Genomic DNA, 23,370 nt, shown 5'->3' with positions numbered 1-23,370 from the left:
TAGACAGAGTCAATGGATGGGAGGCTGGTTTGCGTGATGGACTGGGCAATGTTCACAACCTTTTGTAGTTTCTTACGGCCTTGGCCAGAGCAGGAGCCGTAGCAAGCTCCGATACAATCAGAAAGAAGGCTTTCTATGGTGCATCTGCAGAAGTTGGTGAGAGTCATAGCTGACATGCCAAATTATCCTTAGTCTTCTGAGAAAGTAGAGGTGTTGGTGAGCTTTCTTAACTATAGTATCAGCATGGGGGGGGACCAGGACAGGTGGTTGGTGATCTGGACACCTAAAAACCTGAAGCTCTTGACCCTTTCAACTTCATCCCTATTGATGTAGACAGGGGCACGTTCTCCTTTTGCACTTCTTGACATTGATAACAATCATTTTGTTGACATTGAGGGAGAGATTATTGTTGCCATGCCAATTCACCAGATTCTCAATCTCTTTCCTGTACTATGTCTCGTCATGTGTCTCGTCGTTGTTTGAGATTTGACCGGTCGCTTTTGCTCTGAAACTGGAAAATCCAGCCCAAGGTCACAGAATCATAGAATCCCTACAGTGCAGAAGGAGGTTATTCGGTCCATCGCGTCTGCACCAATAACCATCCCACCCAGGCCCTACTCCCGTAACCCCAAGTGTTTACCCTAGCTAGTCCCTCTGACTCTAAGGGACAATTTAACATGGCCAATCCACTTAAACCGCGCATCTTTGGACAATGGGAGGAAACCGGAGCACCCAGAGGAAACCCACGCAGACACGGGGAAAAGTGCAGACTCTGCACAGGCAGTGACCCAGGCCAGGAATTGAGTCTGGGTCCCTGGCGCTGTGAGGCAGCAGCACTAGCCACTGTGCCACCCCTAAAAGGCACCTTTCCAAATCTGCCCCTGGGCTGCTATGATTCGCGTGGCAGAATGGGAAAATTCACCTAAAAGGATCATTAGTCTTGCAATTGTTTTCCCCAGAAAGTAATGGAGGCTGGGTTATTGAATTTATTCAAGTCAGAGTTTAATAATTTTTCAATAGATAAAGGGAGTTCAAGGGTTATGGGGAAAAAAATGGAGTTGAGATGCAGCCAGGTCAGCCATGATCTTATTGAATGGTGGAGCCTGAGGGTCGAATGGCCTATTCCTCCTAAGTCTTGTATTGATAGAGTTTCCAAAGGCAATAACCGCTAATTTATGATTGGCAAGAGAACCAGAGGTGACATGAGGAAAACCTTCTAATGCGATGGCTGGAGAATGGGACTAGCTGACTAGCTCTTTCAGGAGCACGATGGGCTGAATGGCCTCCTTTTCTGTAAAGTTCTATGATTCTGAGGGCTGATTATGATTGGGAATGCACTTCCTGATAAAATGGTGGATACAGATTCCGAAGGAGCCTTTATAAGGGAATTGGACAGATACAGGAAGGAGGAAGATTACAGGGACAGTAAGGAGCTGGATTGTGGGACCAAATGGATTGCTCTTCTAAGACAGCCAGCACTGACGATGGGCTGAATGATCTCATTCTGTGTTGTGTTAATCTACGATTCCAAGTTCCCTGCCAGGTCATTTAAATTGCCCATGTTTTCAACACGACCGGTTTGGAATCCTGGATCTCTCTGCCTAACAGCAAAGTGGGAATACTTCTGTGACAGTTCCCATCACCACCTTCTCAAGGGCAACTGTGGTTGAGCAAAAATTGTCAGCCTTGGCAGTTAACCTCACCTCCCAACAATGAAGTCTTGTAATGGTCCATATCAGAAAACCTCAAGACAGGAAAAGATTGTGGGCCTATCTGTTCTCCCCTCCTGCTATAGTAATGATTGTAAAAAATGTACTTCTTGTCAAGACCTTGAATGAAGCTAAATTTTTTACCCTTGCTAAGCTGTTCCAAAAATAAACACTCACTCCCTCAGTGACGTAATGCTTTCTGGTAGCAAGCTTGAATCTAGCCCTGATCATCCAACTAAATATCTCACCTTACCCTCATGTCCCTTGATCCTCTTTGCTCCAAGTGCTATATCTAACTGCGTCTTGTAAACATTCAATGTTTTGGCTTCAACTATTTTCTGTGTTAATGAATTTCACAGGCTGACCACTCTCTGGGTGAAGAAACCTCTCCTCATCTCTGTCTTAAACAGTCTATACCCTGTATCCTCAGACTGTGACCCTGGGTTCTGGACACCCCCATCACCTACCCTGTCTCGCCTATTTTATTGGGTTCTATGCGATTCTCTTCCCCCTCCCCCACCCCATTCTTCTAAACTCCAGCGAACACAATCCTAACTGACTCAATCTCTCCTCGTACGTCAGTCTCACACCCCAGGAATCAGCCTGGAAAATCTCTGCACTCCCTCTAGAGCAAGAACATCCTTCTTAGATAAGGAGACCGAAACTGCACACAACATTCCACGTGTGGTCTCACCAAGGCCGTGTACAATTGCAGCAAGACATCCCTGCTCCTGCAGTCAAATCTTCTCATTGTGAATCAAGTCCACAATGAATCTTCTACAACTCTGAGGATTTAAAAATAGTCCAATGCCGTAGCTCATCTCTACATTGAATAAACTAGAATGTCTACTAAACACTGCACCTTGATAACGTAAAAACCCTAATCTCATGATTAGTACATTATTCTGTTTTTAACCATCTTTTCTATTTTTATATTGTAGTTAGAATGGAGTTTAATTTATAAATATTAATAAATCTATATAATGTAATTTATAATGAATAATTTAGTTCGAAACCTACTACAATTTGCCCCTTGGCCACAATGAAAGTTTTTTTAAAATTTTTTTTATTCATTGTCCCTGCTATAAATAATAGAATTGCTTCAGTGGAGAACAGGCCATTCAGCCTGTCAAGCCCACACCAACAACAGTCACTATCCCCTTAACACCACCTGTTTACCCACCTAATCCTCCTGAAACTAAGGGGCAATTTACCATAGGCCAATCCACCTTACCCGCACACACATTTGGACTGTGGGAGGAAACCGGAGCACCCGGAGGACGCCCATGCCAACTCCACACAGACAGTGATCCGAGGCTGGAATCAAACCCAGGTCCCTGGAGCTGTGAAGCAGCAGTGCTAACCACTGTGCCACCCTGATGCAGTTTATCATGGTGTATATAATGGTGTCTGTTTGATTGCAGTTTAGTACATTTCCATTCTGTTTAAATCATTGACATTTCAAATGGGGCGGCACGGTGGCACAGTGCCTAGCACTGCTGTCTCACAGCCCCAGGGACCCGGGTTCTATTCCCGGCTTGGGTCACTGTCTGTGCGGAGTTTGTTCATTCTCCCCATGTTTGCGTGGGTTTCCTCCGGGTGCTCCGGTTTCCTCCCACTGCCCGAAAGACGTGCTGGCTAGATGCATTGGCCGTGCTAAATTCTCCCTCAGTGTACCCAAACAGGCGCCAGAATGTGGTGATTGGGGGATTTTCACAGTAACTTCATTGCAGTGTTAATGTAAGCCGACTTGTGACTAATAAATAAACTTGATGTCTATTTTCCTCCTCTGTTTTCAACAGGCTTCTCATGGAAGAGCTGGTGAACTTTATGGAACGTGTGCCCAAGTCACAGTCTGCCACCTACTGGAAGAACCGAGAAATGCTCAGGTACAATGAGCAGAACCATTCCTGACTAACACCCTGCTGTGTTTCTCTCTTTCATTTCTTGATGAGATTTGCGTGAGTTTCTGGAGGCAGAAGCCCAGTACAATGAATGTTAGCAGTTTTACTGCTGATATTTATCAATTTATTTTCTTTTTTTTACACTTAAATTATTGCAAGTCCACTTAGTTCTCAGAAAGAGAGGTTACAAAAAACACAACTGTGATATTACTGTAAGGAAATGCCTGGAGAAAGTTATAGGGAATCATCCCAATATGTTCTGTCAATGAGTATTACAGCATTTAGAGATATAAATGAATAGAGCCAGGCATGTAAATACTGTGGCTGCAACATCTACAATAAGGGTGTCCCAATTTAATGTGCAACAGGTCACATTTCAATGTCTTTCTCACTCACTGGGCTAGTGAGCAAACCCCAGAAAGGGAAAGCAGTCGCAATTTATATTGCTATGGGGCAGGACAGTGGCACGATGGTTAGCACTGCTGCCTCTCAGCGCCAGGGGCTTGGGTTCAATTTCCAGCTTGGGTTACTGTCTGTGTGGAGTTTGCACGTTCTCCCCAAGTCTGTGTGTGGGTTTCCTCCCATGGACTAAAAACGTGCGGGTTAGGTGGATTGGCCATGCTAAATTGCTCCTTAGTGTCAAAGGGACTAGCTAGGGTAAATGCATTTTTTAGGCCCTGGGTGGAATTATGGTTGTTGCAGATTCGATGGGCCAAATGGCCACCTTCTGCATTGTAGGCATTCTATGATTCAAAACAATTATAAAAAGTGCATTTTTATGAACAAGCTACACGAAAATTCTAATTTATGAGCTTACTTTCTCATCTCTATGTTGAACACTGATTTAGTGAGAGATCTGGAATTGTTTTTCTTGGACAAGTGCACACTTGATGTTGCAATGTGAAATATTCTGGATAAATGTCTATCTGTCGGAACTGATCTTGATTTTAGTTTGAGGCTTTCAATTCCTTGGGGGGAAATAAGTGTTTTTGCAGCAATAACTGCAGTGCAAAGAATTGACAGGCGTGTTTTGATGGATTTGGATAAGGCTTTGAGAAAATGTGTTGACTCCACCATGACAGACAGCCACGTCCTCTGAGAGCTCTCTTCATTTCATTGTAACTATGGATCTTCATTAGTTCCAGCTGGGACACCTCATGAGCATCAGTTCCAGGTGAATCAGCAAACAGCTTCAGTTTGTCAGTGTTCCTAGAAATCCACAAAGCTTTGTGTGAAATGATCTCTCAGGCTGCCTTTCAGTGCAGAACACTTTTCATGTTTTAACATCTCAGCAAGCATTGTGAAATGGACTATCTCTGAATCAGTTCTAACTTCTAAATGAATGACTGGACCTGCTCTTAATGGACAAATTGATCCTATCCTTGTCATTTCGCATTCAAATCTGCAATACACATGGATGAAGTCTAGGAATGCCAAGTGGGTGGCATGGTGGCACAGTGGTTCGCACTGCTGCCTCACAGCACCAGGGACCCGGGTTCGATTCCCAGCTTGGATCACTGTCTGTGTGGAGTTTGAACATTCTCCCCGTGTCTGTGTGGGTTTCCTCCGGGTGCTCCAGTTTCCTCCCATAGTCTGAAAGACGTGCTGGTTAAGTGCATTGACCTGAACAGGTGCCATTGCAGTGTTAATGGAAGCCTAACTTGTGACTTTACTTTTTTCAGCCACAACATCTTTTTCTTTGCTTGTCTGAAGGTTTTTTTTTCAAGCAACGATGAGAATCTCGCTGATCCGGCTGCCCTGTTTAACCAGCAGACGTAGCTGAAGAAAATGATAATGTTGTGGTCTGGTCCTATCTCTCTGTAATAGAAAGGCTTGGAGCTGTCAGTGATTCAGCCCTTTGGACCTTGAGTGGGCTGTAGAAATAACCCTTTCTGTCACATGCTTCACCTCCAGGGCCTTTGCACTCAGCTGTTTTGGATAAAAGATGCAGTGATGAGTGATGGTTTCATGAGGCACTGATTTGAGTAACGAGTCCATTGTGCCCGTCTGCCATCTCAGGATCTCCATCAACAATCAGACCACAAAGTTTGGCATCTGGAAGATTGAATTTCCCCAAGACACATTTTACAAGGGCGGCACAGTGATTAGCCCTGCTGCCTCACAGCACCAGGATCCCAGGTTAAATTCCCAACTTGGATTAGTGTCTGTGCGGAGTCTGCACGTTCTCCCTGTGTCTGCATAGGTGCTCTGGTTTCCGCCCACACTCTGAAAGATGTGCTGGTTAGGTGCATTAGCCATGATAAATTCTCCCTCAATGTTTGGAATGCGTTAACAGACCTTCCAATTAAGTCCAATTTGATGTCAATTATTCAAGGAAGTCAATGAATTGTAAAGGGGCCACAGGTGGCACTGTTCATTCATGGAGAATTGTGTGGAGTTGGATCAAAGAAATATATTTTATGAAGAAGCAAAACTTGTGTCTCCTTTACAGCAATCTAGAGGCTCAAACACTTATCCAAACAGGCACTGGAATGCGGATTTTCACAGTAACTTCATTGCATGTAAGCCTACTTGTGACACTAATAATTAATCTTAAACTTGAGACTGTCTTGTTCTTTTGTTGTGCCTTTTATCAGTTATTGGCTGAGCAGTTTTTCAACTACTTTGAGACTTTTCATGACTCCTTGTACACAGATTGCCAGTTGAGTTGTTTCACTCACATCTGTGCTGCCATCGAACCCTAGACTTTAACACTGACAGACATTGAGTCTTTTCATCAGAAAATGTTGAATGATGGCTGCTCGGTCGCCTACTCTTCTGGCAGCGGTCCGATGTGCAAAACTGGTTTTCTCTGCCATGGACTTGTTATCAGGACATGCCCCAGGTATAAATGTACCCTAGCAGCCTTTCGCAAATTCTCCCACCAGACAACGGTTTCCCTCTCTTGGCTGTTGTGCCAGCTATCAAAAAGAACAGTCCTGGTCGCTGCCTCAGAACTCTGGTTTGCAGCTTCGAAGAAAGATTGTTGCCTGATAATGTTTTTGTTTCTCACCTGACCCTCGAGGCTGTCAAATTTGCCAGCAGGTTTCATAGAGTTATGTCCTTTGGTTTGTATTCCTTGAAAATAGACAATATGCCCCCTGATGTAGAATCCCTCCTGTGCAGAAGGAGGCCATTTGGCCCACTGAGTCTGCACCAACAACAATCCCACCCAGGGCCTATCCCCGTAGCCCCACATATTTACTCTGCTAATCCCCTTGACACACAGGGCAAATTAGCATGGCCAATCCACCTAACCCGCACATCTTTGGACTGTGGGAGGAAACAGGAGCACCCGGAGGAAGCCCACGCATACACGGGGAGAATGTGCAAACTTCACATGGACAGTCACCCAAGGCTGGAATTGAACACAGGTCCCTGGTGATGTGAGGCAGTAGTGCTAACAACTGTGCCATCATGCTGCCCAATTTGTGCTCAATAACAAAAATAAATTAACAATCCACGAGCTTTGGAGACCGGACATTCCGAATCAGCTTTCCCTACTTTGCCAATAATCAAGGAAGCTGCCATCTTTGCTTTGGTAAGTATTATGGGTGGACATTGTTCAAGATATAGATCTATCCAGGTACATATCGATACTTGAGGTCATTGGAATGAAAACCTCAGCAATTAGGTTCAGAGTTGAAGAAAGACATCTGAAGCTCACTTGGGCTATGTATTTCACCACCTGTCAGTACAAGTTATGAAAGATTGGTGGGCCAGACTCTGGCCCATGGGCTCTATGTTGGACAACCCTGATCTTCAAAATGCATTGCAGCAACTCGCCAAGGAAGCAATTCCCAAAGCCACAATCTCTTCCGTCTAAAGGACAAGTTCCCTTCTAAGCCACACAAGTCACCCAAGGCTGGAATCGAACCCGGGTCCCTGACGCTGTGATGCAGCAGTGCTAATCACTGTGCCACCCCGGTGATTGCAAGCAACTCAACTGCTCCCGGTGATTGCAAGTTTTGGATTTTAACCATATCCTGGGCAAAGAGCTTTGTCTCATTATTATTCCTGAAGGTGTTACCCTACTCTGTTTACAGGCACTTACCGGCACCTCTGAAGGATGCTGTGGAGGTTTTGACGTGGAAACGGTGTTACACAATGCCAGAAGTTAACTTGGCCCTAAGTAAAGTTCAGCTCGTAGGATACTCTCAGAAAATAGTAAGTACCAGTTTCTCATTAAAGTAATGGCCAAACTTCCTGGGTGAGGGAAACAGAATGGTGAGAATGCAAAGCAAAGTTGTCAACAGTTGAAACAAAAGATGGGCTAACATCTTGGGTAGAACCCATCACCTCAATACCTTGCTTTGATATTTGATTGCCAGCATAGGGTGGCACAGTGATTGGCACCATTACAGAAACTGTGATTCAGTTCCAGATTTTTATTAATTAATTGAGCTCAAATTCCACTACCTGCCGTGGTGTTAGCCTGGGCCTCTGGATTGCATTACCACAATGCCATTACCCTGAGGCAGCACTGTGGTTAGCACTGCTGCCTCACAGCACCAGAGACCTGAGCTCGATTCCCAGCTCGGGTCACTGTCTGTGTGGAGTTTGCACATTCTCCCCGTATCTGCGTGGGTTTCCTCCGGGTGCTCCGGTTTCCTCCCACAGTCTGAAAGACGTGCTGGTTAGATGCATTGGTCGTGCTGAATTCTCCCTCAGTGTACCCAAACAGGTGCTGGAGTGTGGCGACTAGGGGGAATTTTCACAGTAACTTCATTGCAGGATTAATGTAAGCCTACTTGGGACACCAATAAAATAAAGTTTAAACTTTAACTGCATTTGGTGGCTACAACTGACCTCTCCTCCCACAGTATAGGGAGGCAGAATGTCAACCAAGTTTGAATTGCTAATCACTATCCAAATGAATATTGCTGGAAAGTGTGTGGGTGTGAATTTCAGGTGAGGATATCAGTGAAAACTCATAGTAGAATAGCTTACCAACATTGACTGTCTTTTCTCAGAGTGACTAAACACTAGGGAGAAATTGAGGAGGCGGGGGGGATTGGAATCTGTTTTGAAGATCACTTTCTAAAATGCCTTTATTTGAGTTCTGTTCTCCTCTGTGGAATCTCAGGAGCTCTTTGGTGCAGTACAGATCACCCCACTCAGCTCGGGCTACTGTCTGGGCAGCTCCAATTGGATCATCCAGTCGCACTATGAGAAAGTGGCCTATGTGTCTGGGTCCTCACTGCTCACCACTCACCCACAGGTAACTACGTCTTCTCTTCCTCATCCTCACCATTGGTGGCAGAGCTCTCTTACATTTATTATGGCACTCTTAAAACCCTAAGACACTTAACAGAAGCTTCATGAATAAGAGCGTCTTAGACGCCAATAAGAAGTCTCACAACACCATATGTAACCCCCACCATTTGGCCCGGGTTTGCAAAATCCTACTAACTGTCCTGGCTTGGGACAATTCACCCCTCTTTAACCTGCAATTATCCCTCTCTCCACTCGCACTGTCCCTTTTAAGACTTGATTACCTGAAAAGATTTGCATTCCAACCATTATCTTGCAATTGAGTCTCTGTCTATATATGCCGTGTTTGTGAACACACCTCTCCACTCACCCGATGAAGGAGCAGCGCTCCAAAAGCTCATGATTCCAAATAAACCTGTTGGACTTTAACCTGGTGTTGTGAGACTTCTTACTGTGCCCACCCCAGTCCAACGCCGGCATCTCCACATCATTTTGACACCAAGTTATTGGAACAGATCACGATCATGGAAAGCTTGATCAAAGAGCTGGGTTTTTAAGGTGCAAATGATAGAGGAAGCGATAAGACAGACTAACAAGTGGGGGAACCAATCGTTTACACAATTATAAGTTTAAGCTTTAAAATTCTTGGAGTGTAGCCGTCTGAAGAAAGAATCGCTTAAAAAAAAATACAATTTTTTTTCAGCCCATGGAGCAAACCTCTCTGAAAAGTAGTGATGTCCTCATCCTGACTGGCCTGACGCAGATCCCTACCGCGAATCCTGATGGCATGCTGGGAGAATTCTGCAGTAACCTAGGTAACACACTGGGAAGGAGGTGTGACAAGATTGGGGACCTCCATCTTCCTCACTGCTGGGCTGAAAATGTTTTATTTTCGGTCAATTCTCGAGTATGTCTTGTTTTAAGGCCTCTGTGTTTGATGTGTACTTTACCACCTCAAGATCAATATTTATGTTCTAATATCTCTGCCTGCGTAGCAGTCACCACACCTCAGAAACATTATTGCATAGAATTTTACAGCACAGGAACAGGTAAATCTGCAGGTCTGTGCTGGTGTTTGTGGTCCATCTGAGTCCCTGTCACCCTACCCGGTGACACAGTGGTTAGCACTTCTGTTTCACAGCACTAGGGACCCTGGTTCAATTCTGGCCTTGGGTTACTGTCTGTGGAGAGTTTGCGCATTCTCCCCATGTCTGCATGGGTTTCTTCCAGGTGCTCTGGTTTCCTGCCACACTCCAAAGATGTGCAGGTTAGGTTGATTGGCCATGTTAAGTTGCCCCTTAGTGTCGGGGGGATTAGGAGGGTAAATACATGGAGTTCTGGGGTTAGGGCCTGGGTGAGAGGAAACCAGTGTACCCAGAAGAAACCCATGCAGCCATGGGGAGAATGTTGAAACTCCACACAGACAGGGTCCCGAGGCCAAAATTGAACCTGGGTCCCTGGCACTGTGAGGCAGAATGCTAACCACTGTGCCACCCTGAATTCTACCGAATTCCCCATTGGAACTATTAATGGCTATTTTTTATTGTACAGTGGTTGTTATTAACCCTCTCCCCTCCCTTTATTGGGTCACCAGGCAGCTTTCCCTTTCCAAGAGGAAAGACAGCAGAATTCCAGATGTTGTACACAAACAACTCTTGAGATATTTCGATATGATGGATTATGAATGCATTCAGTAAAGTTATTTTTGGCCACGCATGTGTTGCTGAAAATGTGATTGCGGAATGATTTTAAGGAATAAAATGACTTGCAAAAGAATATCTTCAAGAACATCAGATAGTCTGATTGTGGGAGGAAGACAAGAATGGCATCCTTCTCTGCACCTCCTGTCCCAGAGAACACACTTGTGCCCACTATAAAATCAAACATCAGCTACAAGGAAACTCCCGACAGGTATTTTCACAGTTGGGCTGGATTGGTAGATTGGGTCAGTGGACTTTCCTCTCATCTCCAGTCCAAACTGACGCGTGAGAGGAAAAGACTGCAAATGCTGGAAGTCTGAAATGAAGACACAAAATACGGGGAATACTCTGCAGTTCAGGCAGCATCTGTGGATGAGAGAGAGAAACAGAGTTGGCATTTCCAAAAGGTTGATGATCTTTCCCCGGAACTGGGAGAACTTAGAAATGTAAGGAGAGTGGGGGAAAGAGCAAAAAGGGAAGGCCGCTGATAGGGTGGAAGAAAAGTCCTCCTGACGGACAATCATCTGTGCAAAATCCCTCAAACTGGCCTGACAGACCAGGCGAGTGAGTGAAGGAGACTGGTTTGAGATACAAAAGTCTCACACTGAATGTTGCCCAAGATGCAGTTCCAAAACTGGCGCAAAGACACATTGTTTAAGGCAGAGGAGGGATTTTTATTGTGCATCTGGCTCTAATATTTAAGATGTGGAGGTGCCGGTGCTGGACTTGGGTGGGCGCAGTAAGAAGTCTCACAACACCGGGTTAAAGTCCAAAGCTTTATTTGGTAGCACAAGCTTTCGGAGCACTGCCCCTTCATCAGGAGAGTGGAGAGTTGGGTTCTCAAACAGGGCATATATAAATCAGGATACCAAACTTGGACTTTAACCTGGTATTTTGAGACGTCTTACTCTAATATTTAACTCCAGTGTTCTTAATAGTGACGGCATCCCCAAACCTGATGGACACGGAGAGGGGGGGAAGAAAACACTTCACATCTTTTAAAAAAAAAGGCCAAACAAATTTTTTAAAAATCTAAATAGCTTTGTCTGCCGCCCTCAAAATCCACTTCTCCAGATTTTAAGATGGCTGTATATACATGCAGCTGAGTTAACGAACTTTGCTCTGTGACAAAAGGCACCTTTCTCTTTGTAATACCTCCATGTGGATTTTTTTTCCACCCTCAGCCGTGACTGTGCGAAGTGGTGGGAACGTTCTGGTTCCGTGCTATCCCTCGGGTGTCATTTACGACTTGCTGGAATGTCTCTATCAGTACATCGACTCCGCTGGGCTGTCCAGTATCCCGTTCTACTTCATTTCCCCTGTAGCCAACAGCTCGCTGGAGTTCTCCCAGATCTTTGCAGAGTGGTAAGTAAGTGACAATCCTGCATTTAATGAACTGGCTGCTCAGAAAAAAATCGGTTTTGATGTTACAGAGAGAATTTTATTCTTATTTTTACACTTTCTCCCTAGCTATAATCCAGGCCAAAAGAGAGACTTTTATTTCCAGTTTTGTTTTTATCTAAATTCAGATTCTCAGATTGCCAAAGCAGGATTTGAACTCAATATTTACTGAATTATTAGTTCAAACTGCTGGATTAACAGCCCACTAAAGCAACCACGAGCACATCTACATCCATATTTGTGTGTATGAGCTACTTAGGTATTTTAACACTTCAATTTGCTGTTTTAATTTTTTTAGTTTCATTCGTTGGGCATGGGTGTCGCTGGCTGGCCAGCATTTATTGCCCATCCCTAGTTGCCCATGGGCTGTTAAGAGTCAACCACATTCTGTGGCTCTGGAGTCACATGTAGGCCAGACCAAGTAAGGACGGCAGATTTCCTTCCCTAAAGGACATAAGTGAAGCAGATGGGTTTTTCCAACAATTGACAAAGGGTTCATGGTGATCAGGAGATTCTTAATTCCAGATTTTTTTTTTATTGAATTCAAATGTCTTCACCTGCTGTGATGGGATTCGAACCCGGGTTGCTCAGAACATTAGCTGAGTTTCCTGATCCTAGCGATAGCCTAGTGGTATTATCACCTCCCCTCTTTCGGAACATAGGAGCAGGTATAGGCCCTTCGGCCCTCGAGCCTGCTTCGCCATTCAGTATCTAGATCATGGCTGATTTCCCTCAATTCCCACACTATTCCCACATCCCTCGATTTCTTTAATATCGAGAAATTTATTGATCTCTGTCCTGGGTAGGGAATTCCAAAGATTAACCACCTCTGAGTTAAGAAATCCTTTGCATTTCAATCCTAAATGGCCTGCCTCTTATTCTGACACTATGTGTCCTGGTTATAGACTCCCTCAGCCCAGGGAAACATCCTTTCTGCATGTCCACTGTTGAGCTCTGCAAGAATTTTCTACACATCAAAGCAATCACCTGTTCTAAACGCTAGAGAATAGAGACCCAAACTCCACAATTCCTCTGCATAGGGCAATACTGCCATCCCAGGGATCTGTCTGGTGAACCTTTGTTGCACTAGCTGTAAGCAAGTATATCCTACCTTGAGTAAGGAGACCAATACTGCAGATGATAATCCAGTTGGTGGTCTCTTAAGTTTTTATGCAACTGCAGCAAGACTTCTTTACTCCACCTTACTGTTTGGTGACATTTTCTTGTTATGACAATCTCTGAATGCTTATTGGTTTCGCTTTTCTTCCTCCCTACCCTCTTCCACTTAAGGCTTTGCCACAATAAACAATCAAAGGTCTATCTGCCAGAGCCGCCATTCCCCCACGCAGAGGTAAGGGAACAGCTGGAAGAACTTTTGAGGCATCTGGCCATTTGGTAAACATAGAATTTTGCAGCACACAACTAGCTTCAGGATCGATGTTTCTGTAATATTGCATTTCTGCATGTTACCGACACAGTGGAAAAGCAGTCCACCTTTTGACTCTATTTACCTATGAAAGTTGCCTTTAATGACACTTTGAATGTGATATTATTGTGTATTATTAATGTAAATAGTGATTAGCTGTGCCAGTTTGTTAATTAAATGGGGTGAGGAGAGTGATCAATATGCTTTCCAGGGCTAAGGCAGCTATTAAAATGCTTTGGTGAACATTGGAATTAGGAGAAGGAATACGCCATTCAGCCATTCGAGCCAGCTCTCCTCCATTCAGTAAGATCATGGCTGGTGTGGTTGTGTCTCACCCCACTTTGCTGTCTGCCACCCGCCACCCCCCCCATTAGCTTTTGGCTCCCTTGTCTGTCAAAAATCTGATTCTGCCTTTTAATAAATTGAAGATATGCAATGCAGTGGTCCAAGAATTGTAACGTGATGCTATAAGTGAGTTCTAATGATCCTGCCCCACAAAATCTTGGAATATGCCCTCGCTCACATGCTCCCCACCACTCGGTTGCGGGCAATAACTTAACAGAAGACCAAACTAAGCACTTTCCCATCAGAGGGGGAACAATAAAGAATCTCCAGCCTATTATCTTGTGCAGAACATGGGAACAAATCAAATGCCCATTCTTGTAGAGTAAGACAGGGAGTGGAGGAGGCTGTGTTTATTGTGCTGAACCCATTGAAGCCACACAGCACTGTTAATCGTGTTCTCTGCTTTCTTCTTACCCGGTCTTATTTTTTTTGCCTCCAGCTAATTTTGACCAATAAATTGAAGCACTACCCCAGTATCCACGGGGAGTTCAGCAATGACTTCAAGCAGCCGTGTGTGGTATTCACAGGCCACCCATCCCTGCGATACGGAGACGTTGTCCATTTCCTGGAGCTGTGGGGCAAATCCAGCCTCAACACCATCATTTTCACAGGTAACTGAGCCATTCCCAATCGAAAAAGGAGCTGGGAGACAGGTTGTAAGGGGTAGTGTCACCCATTTTTCCTGTGAGGTGTTAAACTGAGGCCTTGTCTGACCTCTCCAACACATGTAAATAATCCCATGTACAAAAATACAGAACAGCTCTGTTTCCATCACTAACATCCTGAGCATAAGCAAATCTGCCTTTTAAATTAAAAGCCATTCTACTCTAATGCATCCAAGTTTCCTTTCAGAACCAGATTTCTCCTACCTGGATGCTTTGGCACCGTACCAGCCACTGGCTATGAAATGTGTTTACTGTCCAATCGATACGCGATTAAACTTCATTCAAGTTTCCAAGTTATTGAAGGAGGTTCAGGTATGATGGGTGATTGTGGGAGGGTGGGTGGCTGATCTTGTTCTGGATGTCTTTTGGGTTAAGGGTGAACAGGAAACCTCAGACAATGAGGGTTGTCTTCCCAACGAAATGGGTTGATTTATTTATTTATTGTTGCCGTTTGGTTTAGATTTCAGATAGATGTTTCACAAATCCAGATGTGATGCAGTTTAGAAAGCCAAAGATATTGCACATTCTGTTCAATTTGCTGACTCAAAAGTTTGGAAAGTTGCCCGAAAAATTGCCAACTGCAGGATTCCCTTCACTTTACAAAACAGAATAAGAAGTCTCACACCACCAGGCTAAAGTCCAACAGGTTTATTTGGAATCACGAACTTTCAGACTACTGCTTCATCAGGTGAGTGTTGATGAAGGAGCAGCACTCCAAAAGCTCATAATTCCAAATAAACCTGTTGGACTGTAACCTGGTGTGTGAGACTTCTTACTGAGTTTACCCCAGTCCAACGCCGGCATTTCCACATCATGGATACCATTCGCAAGACAGATGCAGACAAAGACAGCAACTTGGTCCTTTCTTGTTCATCCAACTGTTTCCTTTCTTTCTAACTTTAGAATCATAGAATCCCCAGAGTACAGAAGGAGGCCATTCAGCCCATCGAGTCTGCACTGACAACAATCGCACCAGGCCCTATTCCCATAACCCCACACATTTACCCTGCTAATCCCCTGACACTAGGGTCTATTTATCACGGCCAATCAACCTAACCTGCTCGTCTTTGGACTGTGGGTGAAAACCGCAGCACCTGGAGAAAACTCACACAGGGAGAGTGTGCAAACTCCACACAGAGAGTGACCTGAGGCTGGAATTGATCCCAGGTCGCTGACACTGAGAGGCAGCAGTGCTAACTCACTGTGCCACCGTGCCACCTTTGCTGGCTAGTCCAGTACACCAACACTCACTCTGCAAAAACAGCAATATCAGAACGAGCCAAGTGTGTGATTACAAGCACAGATACCTCCTTGCTGTTCTGTCCAAAGATGTGCAGCTTAGGTTGATTGGCCAAGCTAAATTGCCCCTTAGTGTCCCTGGTTAGGGGGCTGAGTGGGGTAAATACCTGGGGTTACAGGGTTAGGGTTTGGGTGGAATGCTGTGCTGGAGGTTCGGTGCAAACCCGATGGGCGTAATGACCTCCTTCTGGACTGTAGGGATTCTATGATTCTGAGACCGTGAAAGATGAGGTAAGAGTTATTTGACATTGATTTGCCTACAGAGGGAAGTTGCAACTCTGTTCTCTGTATTTTTTTCTTGCGAAATCTTGTGGAAATGTGAAGATCAGCCAGGCTCAGCGAGACAAGATGCCTCCTCTACCTCCCCCCTCGTACCCTTATTGTCAGTGAATCTCAGGGCATGAGAATGATCTGTGGAATTTTTAAAAAAATATTTTCCCCCTCTTTTCCCTGTTTTGCCTTTCCAGCCATTGCATGTTGTGTGTCCGGAACAATATACCCAACCTCCACCTGCCCAATCACACCGCACAGACCTGATGATTGACTGCCAGCCCCCACCAATGGCCTACCGGAGGGCTGAAGTACTGACCCTCCCCTTCAAAAGGCGCTATGAGAAGATTGAACTCATGCCTGATGTAAGTGTGTGGCGGTTTACTAATCTCTTGATGGTGTTATGCACTTTTTTAAAGTGTGTTTGTTTCATTTTTTTCTCCTCCTTCACCCCTTTTCAAATTTAACACCTTTCTGCATGGAAGGATGAGCCCGGACACCCCTTTGAGTTTGTGTTGAAGACTGGATGGTGCTACGAGGCACAGTGGTTTACACTGCTGTCTCACAATGCCAGGGACCCGAGTTTGATTCCCGGTTTGGGTCACTGTCTGTACGGAATTGCACGTTCTCCCTGTGTCTGCATGGGTTTCCTCTGGGTCCTCTGGTTTCCTCCCACAAACCAAAAGACTAGTTAGGTGCATTGGCCAGGCTAAATTCTCCATCGTACCCGAACAGGTGCCAGAGTGTGGCGACTAGGGGATTTCCACAGTAGCTTCAATGCAGTGTTAATGCAGTCTACTTGTGACGCTAATAAATAAACTAAAAGAACTAAAGATAGAATGGCTGTGGTCAGACTGTTTACCGTGAGGAGAGGAAAGCCAACATGTTGCCACTTCAAACTGGTGACAGCCTGGCACGTGAAGGCTCATTGTGCAGAATAGACTAAATCTTCAGTTCCCAATGAAAAAACATTTGGAGTGTGTTTTAACCACACTTTACTTTCCAAGTTTTGCACGCGTAACAAGAAAGTAAAGTGCTGCACTCTGAGGTGGTGTCTGTCCCAGAAATGTTAAGCCGAGTCCCATCTGCCATCTTCAGGTCCTGTGGCATTATTTCAAGGAAGAGTAGGAGAGGAATTTCCCTGCTGTCATGGCCACTATTTAGCCCTCAGCCAACATCACTATAGCGGGTGACCTGGTAACTATCTCATTGCTCTTTGTGGAGCTTGCTGTGTACACTCGGGCTGCCACATTACCATCACAATAGTGACTACACTTCTTAAATAAAAAAGTACGTTGTTGGCTGCAAAGCAACTTTATGGTGGCTGTAAAAGGTGCTATGTGAATACAAGGTTTTCCTTTCCTTGTTCCCTCGTTCTAATTCCTCTCCCATCATCACTGTTTTACAGCTTGCCGAATCCCTTGTGCCTTCCGAGATCAAACCTGGCATCTCCATGGCAACTGTGTCTGCAGTACTACAGACCAAAGACAACAAGCATGTACTACAGGTAAGTCACGTAGAAAGAAGTTCACTAGTCCAGCAGCATTGACGAATGCCACCTGATTCAGTTAAATAAATGATGCCAGCACATGGGAGCACCACAGGATAGTATGCCATCTCCCTTTGTCCCCTCTCTACCACCCCCCGCCTCCCCCAAACCAGAAACTTGGAACATGGACACCTGCTACTAAGCATTGCTGTTCAATTACAATTTATAAAGCTGGTGCAAGATATGGTTACTGGCAGTTACACAAGTTCCCAGGACACTAGTTGGAGTGAGCACGGTGGCACAGTGGTTAGCACTGCTGCCTCACAGCACCAGGCAGGCAGATTTGATTCTGGCCTTGGGTGTGAAGCTTGCACATTCTCCTCATGTCTGCGTGGGTTTCCTCTGGATGCTCCAGTTCCTCCCACGGTCCAAAGATGTGTGGGTTAGATGGATTGGCCATGGTAAATTGCCCCTTTGTGTCCTGAGATTGTTGGCTTGGGTGAATAGCAGGGTAAATGTGTGGGGTTACTGGGCTAGGGGAGGGTGTGGGCCTGGTAAGATGTTCTGTCGGAGAGTCAGTGGGGACTTGATGGAAAGAATGACTCCTTCTGTTTTGTGATTCTATGAAAGAAGAACAGGATGTTCACTAAATATTTATATTCAACCAGCATCGTTAACTCGGGCAATCTAGTCATTCATCTTATTTCTGTTTGCGGGCGCTTGCTGTGCACAAATTAGACTCTTGTGTTTCCCCACATTGTAACTCCAACTTCAAATAAATGTATTGTCTGCAATTGTTTTGAGGTGTCCTAATGAAAATTGCAAGTTTGTTCATTTATTCTTTCTCTTTCTCCCGCTGTCTCATCTCTTTCCATTAATTAGCCATGCTTCATTAGTGAATTATCAACGGGAATGAGGTAGACCTGCCTACTGTAATTATTGAAGTAGCCAGTTCTCCCAGGGATTGCCTTCTGAAGTCAATTTAATTCTGGAGAAATGTTGCTTAATTCTGTGGCTGATTTCATGAAAGCATACAGTGCAGAAGAAGGCCATTCGGCCCATCATATCTGCACTGACCACAATCCCACCCAAGCCCTATGCTCATAATCCTACACATTTAACCTGCTAATCCCCCTGACACTGAGGGGCAATTTAGCATGGCCAGCCCCCCTAACCTGCACCCTTTGGAGTGTGGGAGGAAACTGGAACACCTGGAGGAAACCCACGCAGACATAGGAAGAATGTGCAAACTCCACACAGACAGTGGCCCAAGGCGGGAATTAAACTCAGGTTCCTGGCACTTGAGTGGCACTGCTAACCACTCTGCTGCTCCAAATTTCTTGAGATTAAGTAATTTAATTGGTATCCATTATCGTACATCATTTAAGACAATGAGGTGAAATGTTGGGTAGTTCTTGGTTACACTTTTATGTTCTTATTAAATGCATTTTAATATTCCAATCTTCTCCTTTCCAGTCGCTCCCAAAGTTAATACAACAGCAAACTGGCAAGAAGAGGAAGCGGGTAAATGACGATTCTCCTGAGTTCAAACCTCCCAAACCACTGCTGTGTGGTTCAATCACCATCGAACAGTTTGTACAGAGCCTAGAGAAGGTGAATATTTGTAGCACTCTCTGAAACAACTCTGGCCTCCTGTGCTTTCCTGAGGCCATAGCTCATTCACTGCTGACCCTGCCTTCAGCTGCCAAGGCCCCAAACCCAGAGGGACATTCCTTCCTCGTGCCTTTCCAGTTCCTCTCTCCTTTAAATCACAGCTTAAAACTATCTCAAGCTTTTAATCACCTGTCCTACTATCTGCTCAGACAGCTCAGAGTCAGATTTGTCTATTGTGCTTCTGTTACGTGCCTTGAGACATTTCAGTGTGTAAGGGTGCCATGTAAGGCAATGGAAACAGAAAATGCTGGAGAAACTTGGCAGGTCTGACAGCATTTGAAGACAACCAAGAGTTAAAATTTTGAGTCCAATATGGTTCTTTGGAACAGAATGTATAGATGCACTTTGTCAATAAACATTGTGGAGGCATAGAATCTTCCAAAGTTGTGACTGTAAAACTAAGGCTTAATAATAATGGTACCTTCACTGTGATATCAACTACAGGCTGTCAGGGTTACTAAATTACGTTATTGTGACCAAAGGACTGCTATCCTAACTGTAATTGGAGATGCTGGCTGGATTGGGATGGACACAGTAAGAAGCCTCACAACACCAGGTTAAAATCCAACAGGTTTATTTAGAATTACGAGCATTCAGAGTGTAGACTCACTTGATGAAGGAGTAGAATAAACCTGTTAGACTTTAACCTGCTGTTGGGAGACTTCTTACTGATCCTAACCGGAGTGAGGCTATTTTATTTTCTCCACGCCCGATTAAAACTCCCTTTCCTCCCTCCTCTCCACGTGCAAGCTCCACACTGATGAAGAAGGTATTTCTTCAGGTTAAAACTGTCCCCAAAATGACACACTGTTTGCATACCAACACAAACATCTCCAACCTTTCACAGATGCTATGGTCTGATTTGCGTCTGTATGTACTGTGGGTTCCCTCAATATGTAGGACTCGCCAGGGTCGAAGGTGGGATAAGGTTATGGGATGGTGAGGATGTGAAGTCCCTATCCAAACACGTTGACTGAGGGGAGCCCTTTCCTGTCTTAATGAAAGCAAATTACTGCAGATGCTGGAATCTGAAACCAAAAGAGAAAATGCTGGAAAATCTCAGCAGGTCTGGCAGCATCCGTAAGGAGAGAAAAGAGCTGACATTTCAAGCCAAAACATCCCATCCCATCCCATCCTTTCCCATCTTGCTCACCCATATTCTAATAGTTGATTGTGGGTGTTTGTCTGGCCCTGTAATGAATATAGCTTTGTTTTGAAAGTATATATTTTTTTTCTCATCATATCTCTCATTCCACCTGTGACCAATCTTAACAATTTGAGAGTGTACAGGCAAGTAGTTTGATCCCAAGGGAGGAAACAGTGTGACAAGCGGGGAAACTGATCCCTATTTCCCCACTCTGCGACACAATACTTTGATATTCCCAAAGGAATGTGCCATGCTACTGTTAGTGCTTTTCTTTTTTTTTAATAGCATTTTAGCTGCGGGGCAGCCGGATACACTCTCCTCAGTCCTTGGTTAATTCTTCCCTTGTTTCTTCGCAGCATGGCATCACAGATGTGAAGGTTGAGGACACACCAGAGGGACACATTGTCCACCTTCAGTCTGAAGACACACTGGTTCAAATTGAAGAAGATTCCACGCACATCATTTGTGACAACAATGAGCCGCTGCGCACCAAACTCCGAGACTTGGTCCTTAAATTTCTGCAGAAGTTGTGAGGGGTTCTGACCTGTTGTGACGCAGATTAGTGGCTTCTGGATTTGGGACAGGCTGATCGAAGCACAATGTAAACCCGTCATGGTGCCCTGTTTTAGGAAGAGGAGTAGGCTGTGCAGCCTCTTGAACCTCTTTCACCATTCATTTAGATCACTACTGTTCAGTATCTGAACGTCGTTGGTGGTGAGACCTTCAACCGCTAATCCATCTTGGTTTTAACAATTTTAATTAAATTTTAATTTTTAATTCCCCCCCCCACCACCCCCGCCGGTCCAGGATCAGCAACTTTTTGAGTTCCAGACTTTCAATTAGCTGATGTCAGAAAGCGTATTGTTTTCACTCAGTGAACAGAGCTAGATCTAGCTCTAATCTGGATGTTATGTTTGTCTTTGTTCTGAACTCAGGAAAGTAGTTTCTTTCTCTCTCTCTCTCTTTCCCCCTCTCTCTCTCTTTCCCCCTCCCTCTCTCTTTTTCTTTCTCTCTCTCTCTTTTTCTTTCTCTCTCTCTCTTTTTCTTTCTCTCTCTCTCTTTTTCTTTCTCTCTCTCTCTTTTTCTTTCTCTCTCTCTCTTTTTCTTTCTCTTTTTCTTTCTCTCTCTCTCTTTTTCTTTCTCTCTCTCTCTTTTTCTTTCTCTCTCTTTTTCTTTCTTTCTCTCTCTTTTTCTTTCTCTCTCTCTCTTTTTCTTTCTCTCTCTCTCTTTTTCTTTCTCTCTCTCTCTCTTTGTAGCTACCAAAACAGCACTCATTTTAACTACCAGGTAATCTGAGTTAGATCAGTCCTTAATCCCCCATTCAAGGACAGGCATGAACAGGCGATGATATAACTGCAATTATGAAGTCTGTGAGTTAATACTTTCACCATAGCCTCAAGGCTTGATAATAGCTATGATCTGAGGTATAGTGTTAATCAATTGATGACAATGCCAATGTCAGATGTGACTGAATTGAGATCGCTCTTGTCCCCTGAGTCAGAAAGTTGTGGGTTCAAGTCCCACGTCAGAAAGAATGCAGGCTGCCACTCCAGTGCTGTACTGAGGGAATGCCACACTGTCTTTTTGATGAAACGTTAAACCAAGACCCTATCAGCCTTTGCAGTTGGATTCAGGGGCACTGTTTAGTAAAAAGGCTAGGGAGTTTTCCATGGTGATGTGACCCATAATGATTCCCTCAACACCAGAAATACATTATCTGGACATTTTCACATTACTGTTTGTGGGAGTTTGCTGTGTTAAAACAGGCTGCTAAGTATCCAACAGTGACTACACTTAAGAAGTACTTAACTGTCTGCAAACTGCTTTGGGACGTTATTTGGTTGCAAAGGCTTTATATAAATGCGCATTTTTTTATGACATTAAACTTAAAGTTCTTGATGTGTGATATATTCTGTGAATAGCGGCTCATTGATCAAGATACTTTCACTGTTGGCTGACTGCAGATGTCTCCCAGTTGATACTTCCAACAGCTTTATCTGCGATGTATATTTTATGAAGCAATGACTAGAAATTTGGTGAAGGATCATATCTTGTGGTGCCCCATTTACGTGTTGTCCGCAGAACATCCAGTGGACAACACGAGCATACCACCAGCATCCAGAGTGCCTGGGGATTTATCAGCAGTCCCACTAATTTCTCTAGCACCAGTTTTTTTAATTCAAATAAAGTCAGTACAGACCTGATGGGTCGAATGGCCTCCTTTTGTCCGATGTGGAGATGCTGGCGTTAGACTGGGGTAAACACAGTAAGAAGTCTCACAACACCAGGTTAAAGTCCAACAGGTTTATTTGGTGACAAAACGCCACTAGCTTTTGGAGTGCTGCTCCTTTGTCAGGTAAGTGGGAGTTCTGTACACAAACACGGCATATAAAGACACAATCTCAATTTACAAAATAACGATTAGCTGTAAAGACTCACATTCCAATCGTTATTCTGTAAATTGAGTTTGTGTCTTTATATGCCCCGTTTGTGAACAGAACTCCCACTCATCTGATGAAGGGGCAGCACTCTGAAAGCTAGTGGCGTTTGTTACCAAATAAACCTGTTGGACTTCAACCTGGTGTTGTGAGACTTCTTACTCTTTCTGTACTCCAGGGATTCCATGATGATACTGATTTTCTTCAATTCTTAATTCTCACTGGACCCTTGTTTCCCTAACATTTCTGGGACATTATTTGCATCTTCTGTGAAGACAGAACTAAAGTAATTGTCTAATTGCTCTGCCATTTGCTCGTTCCCCATTATTTCTTCTGTTTCAACACAAGAAGCAGGAGTCAGCCACCAGGCCCTTCATGCCTGCTCTACTGTTCAACATGACCATGGCTGATCTATGCCAGCCTCAGCTCCTTTTCTGTGCCATTCCTCCATAGCCCTCTATTTCTTGATCTTTCAGACTTGGGACCTACATTTGTCTTCACTAATCTTTTTCTTTTTACCTACTTTTCTACACTTAATAGTGTAAGTATTTTGAATTCTTATTATTTACCAATGTGGCATTCTTAAGGAATATTATGCCAAAATACAGTATGCATAAGAAGTTTACTGCAAATAAACTTGAATCAAGTTTTTAATATTTGACTGCAAAAAGGCATTCTGGTAAGGCTGT

General features: G+C 44.3%; 1 protein-coding gene across 1 annotated transcript in view; it reads left to right on the top strand.

Moving 5' to 3' along the window:
• Positions 1-21,346, top strand: part of ints9 (integrator complex subunit 9) — a 35,622-nt gene extending 14,276 nt beyond the window's left edge. Inside the window, exons 6-17 of the mRNA XM_080199856.1 lie at positions 3,512-3,598; positions 7,660-7,780; positions 8,700-8,834; positions 9,531-9,642; positions 11,712-11,892; positions 13,219-13,279; positions 14,139-14,310; positions 14,552-14,676; positions 16,131-16,298; positions 17,342-17,440; positions 18,899-19,036; positions 20,600-21,346. Of these exons, the coding sequence (XP_080055982.1) occupies positions 3,512-3,598; positions 7,660-7,780; positions 8,700-8,834; positions 9,531-9,642; positions 11,712-11,892; positions 13,219-13,279; positions 14,139-14,310; positions 14,552-14,676; positions 16,131-16,298; positions 17,342-17,440; positions 18,899-19,036; positions 20,600-20,776 (1,576 nt within the window). The 3' untranslated portion in view covers positions 20,777-21,346. The remainder of the gene's footprint in view (positions 1-3,511; positions 3,599-7,659; positions 7,781-8,699; positions 8,835-9,530; positions 9,643-11,711; positions 11,893-13,218; positions 13,280-14,138; positions 14,311-14,551; positions 14,677-16,130; positions 16,299-17,341; positions 17,441-18,898; positions 19,037-20,599) is intronic.
• The last annotated feature ends 2,024 nt before the right edge of the window (positions 21,347-23,370 follow it).

The sequence above is a fragment of the Carcharhinus amblyrhynchos genome, chromosome 12 (genome assembly GCF_965287045.1).
Source record: "Carcharhinus amblyrhynchos chromosome 12, sCarAmb.v2.hapA, whole genome shotgun sequence".
NCBI lineage: Eukaryota > Metazoa > Chordata > Chondrichthyes > Carcharhiniformes > Carcharhinidae > Carcharhinus > Carcharhinus amblyrhynchos.
Note: the sequence above shows the minus strand (reverse complement) of the source record. Positions and strands in the feature narration are given on the sequence as shown.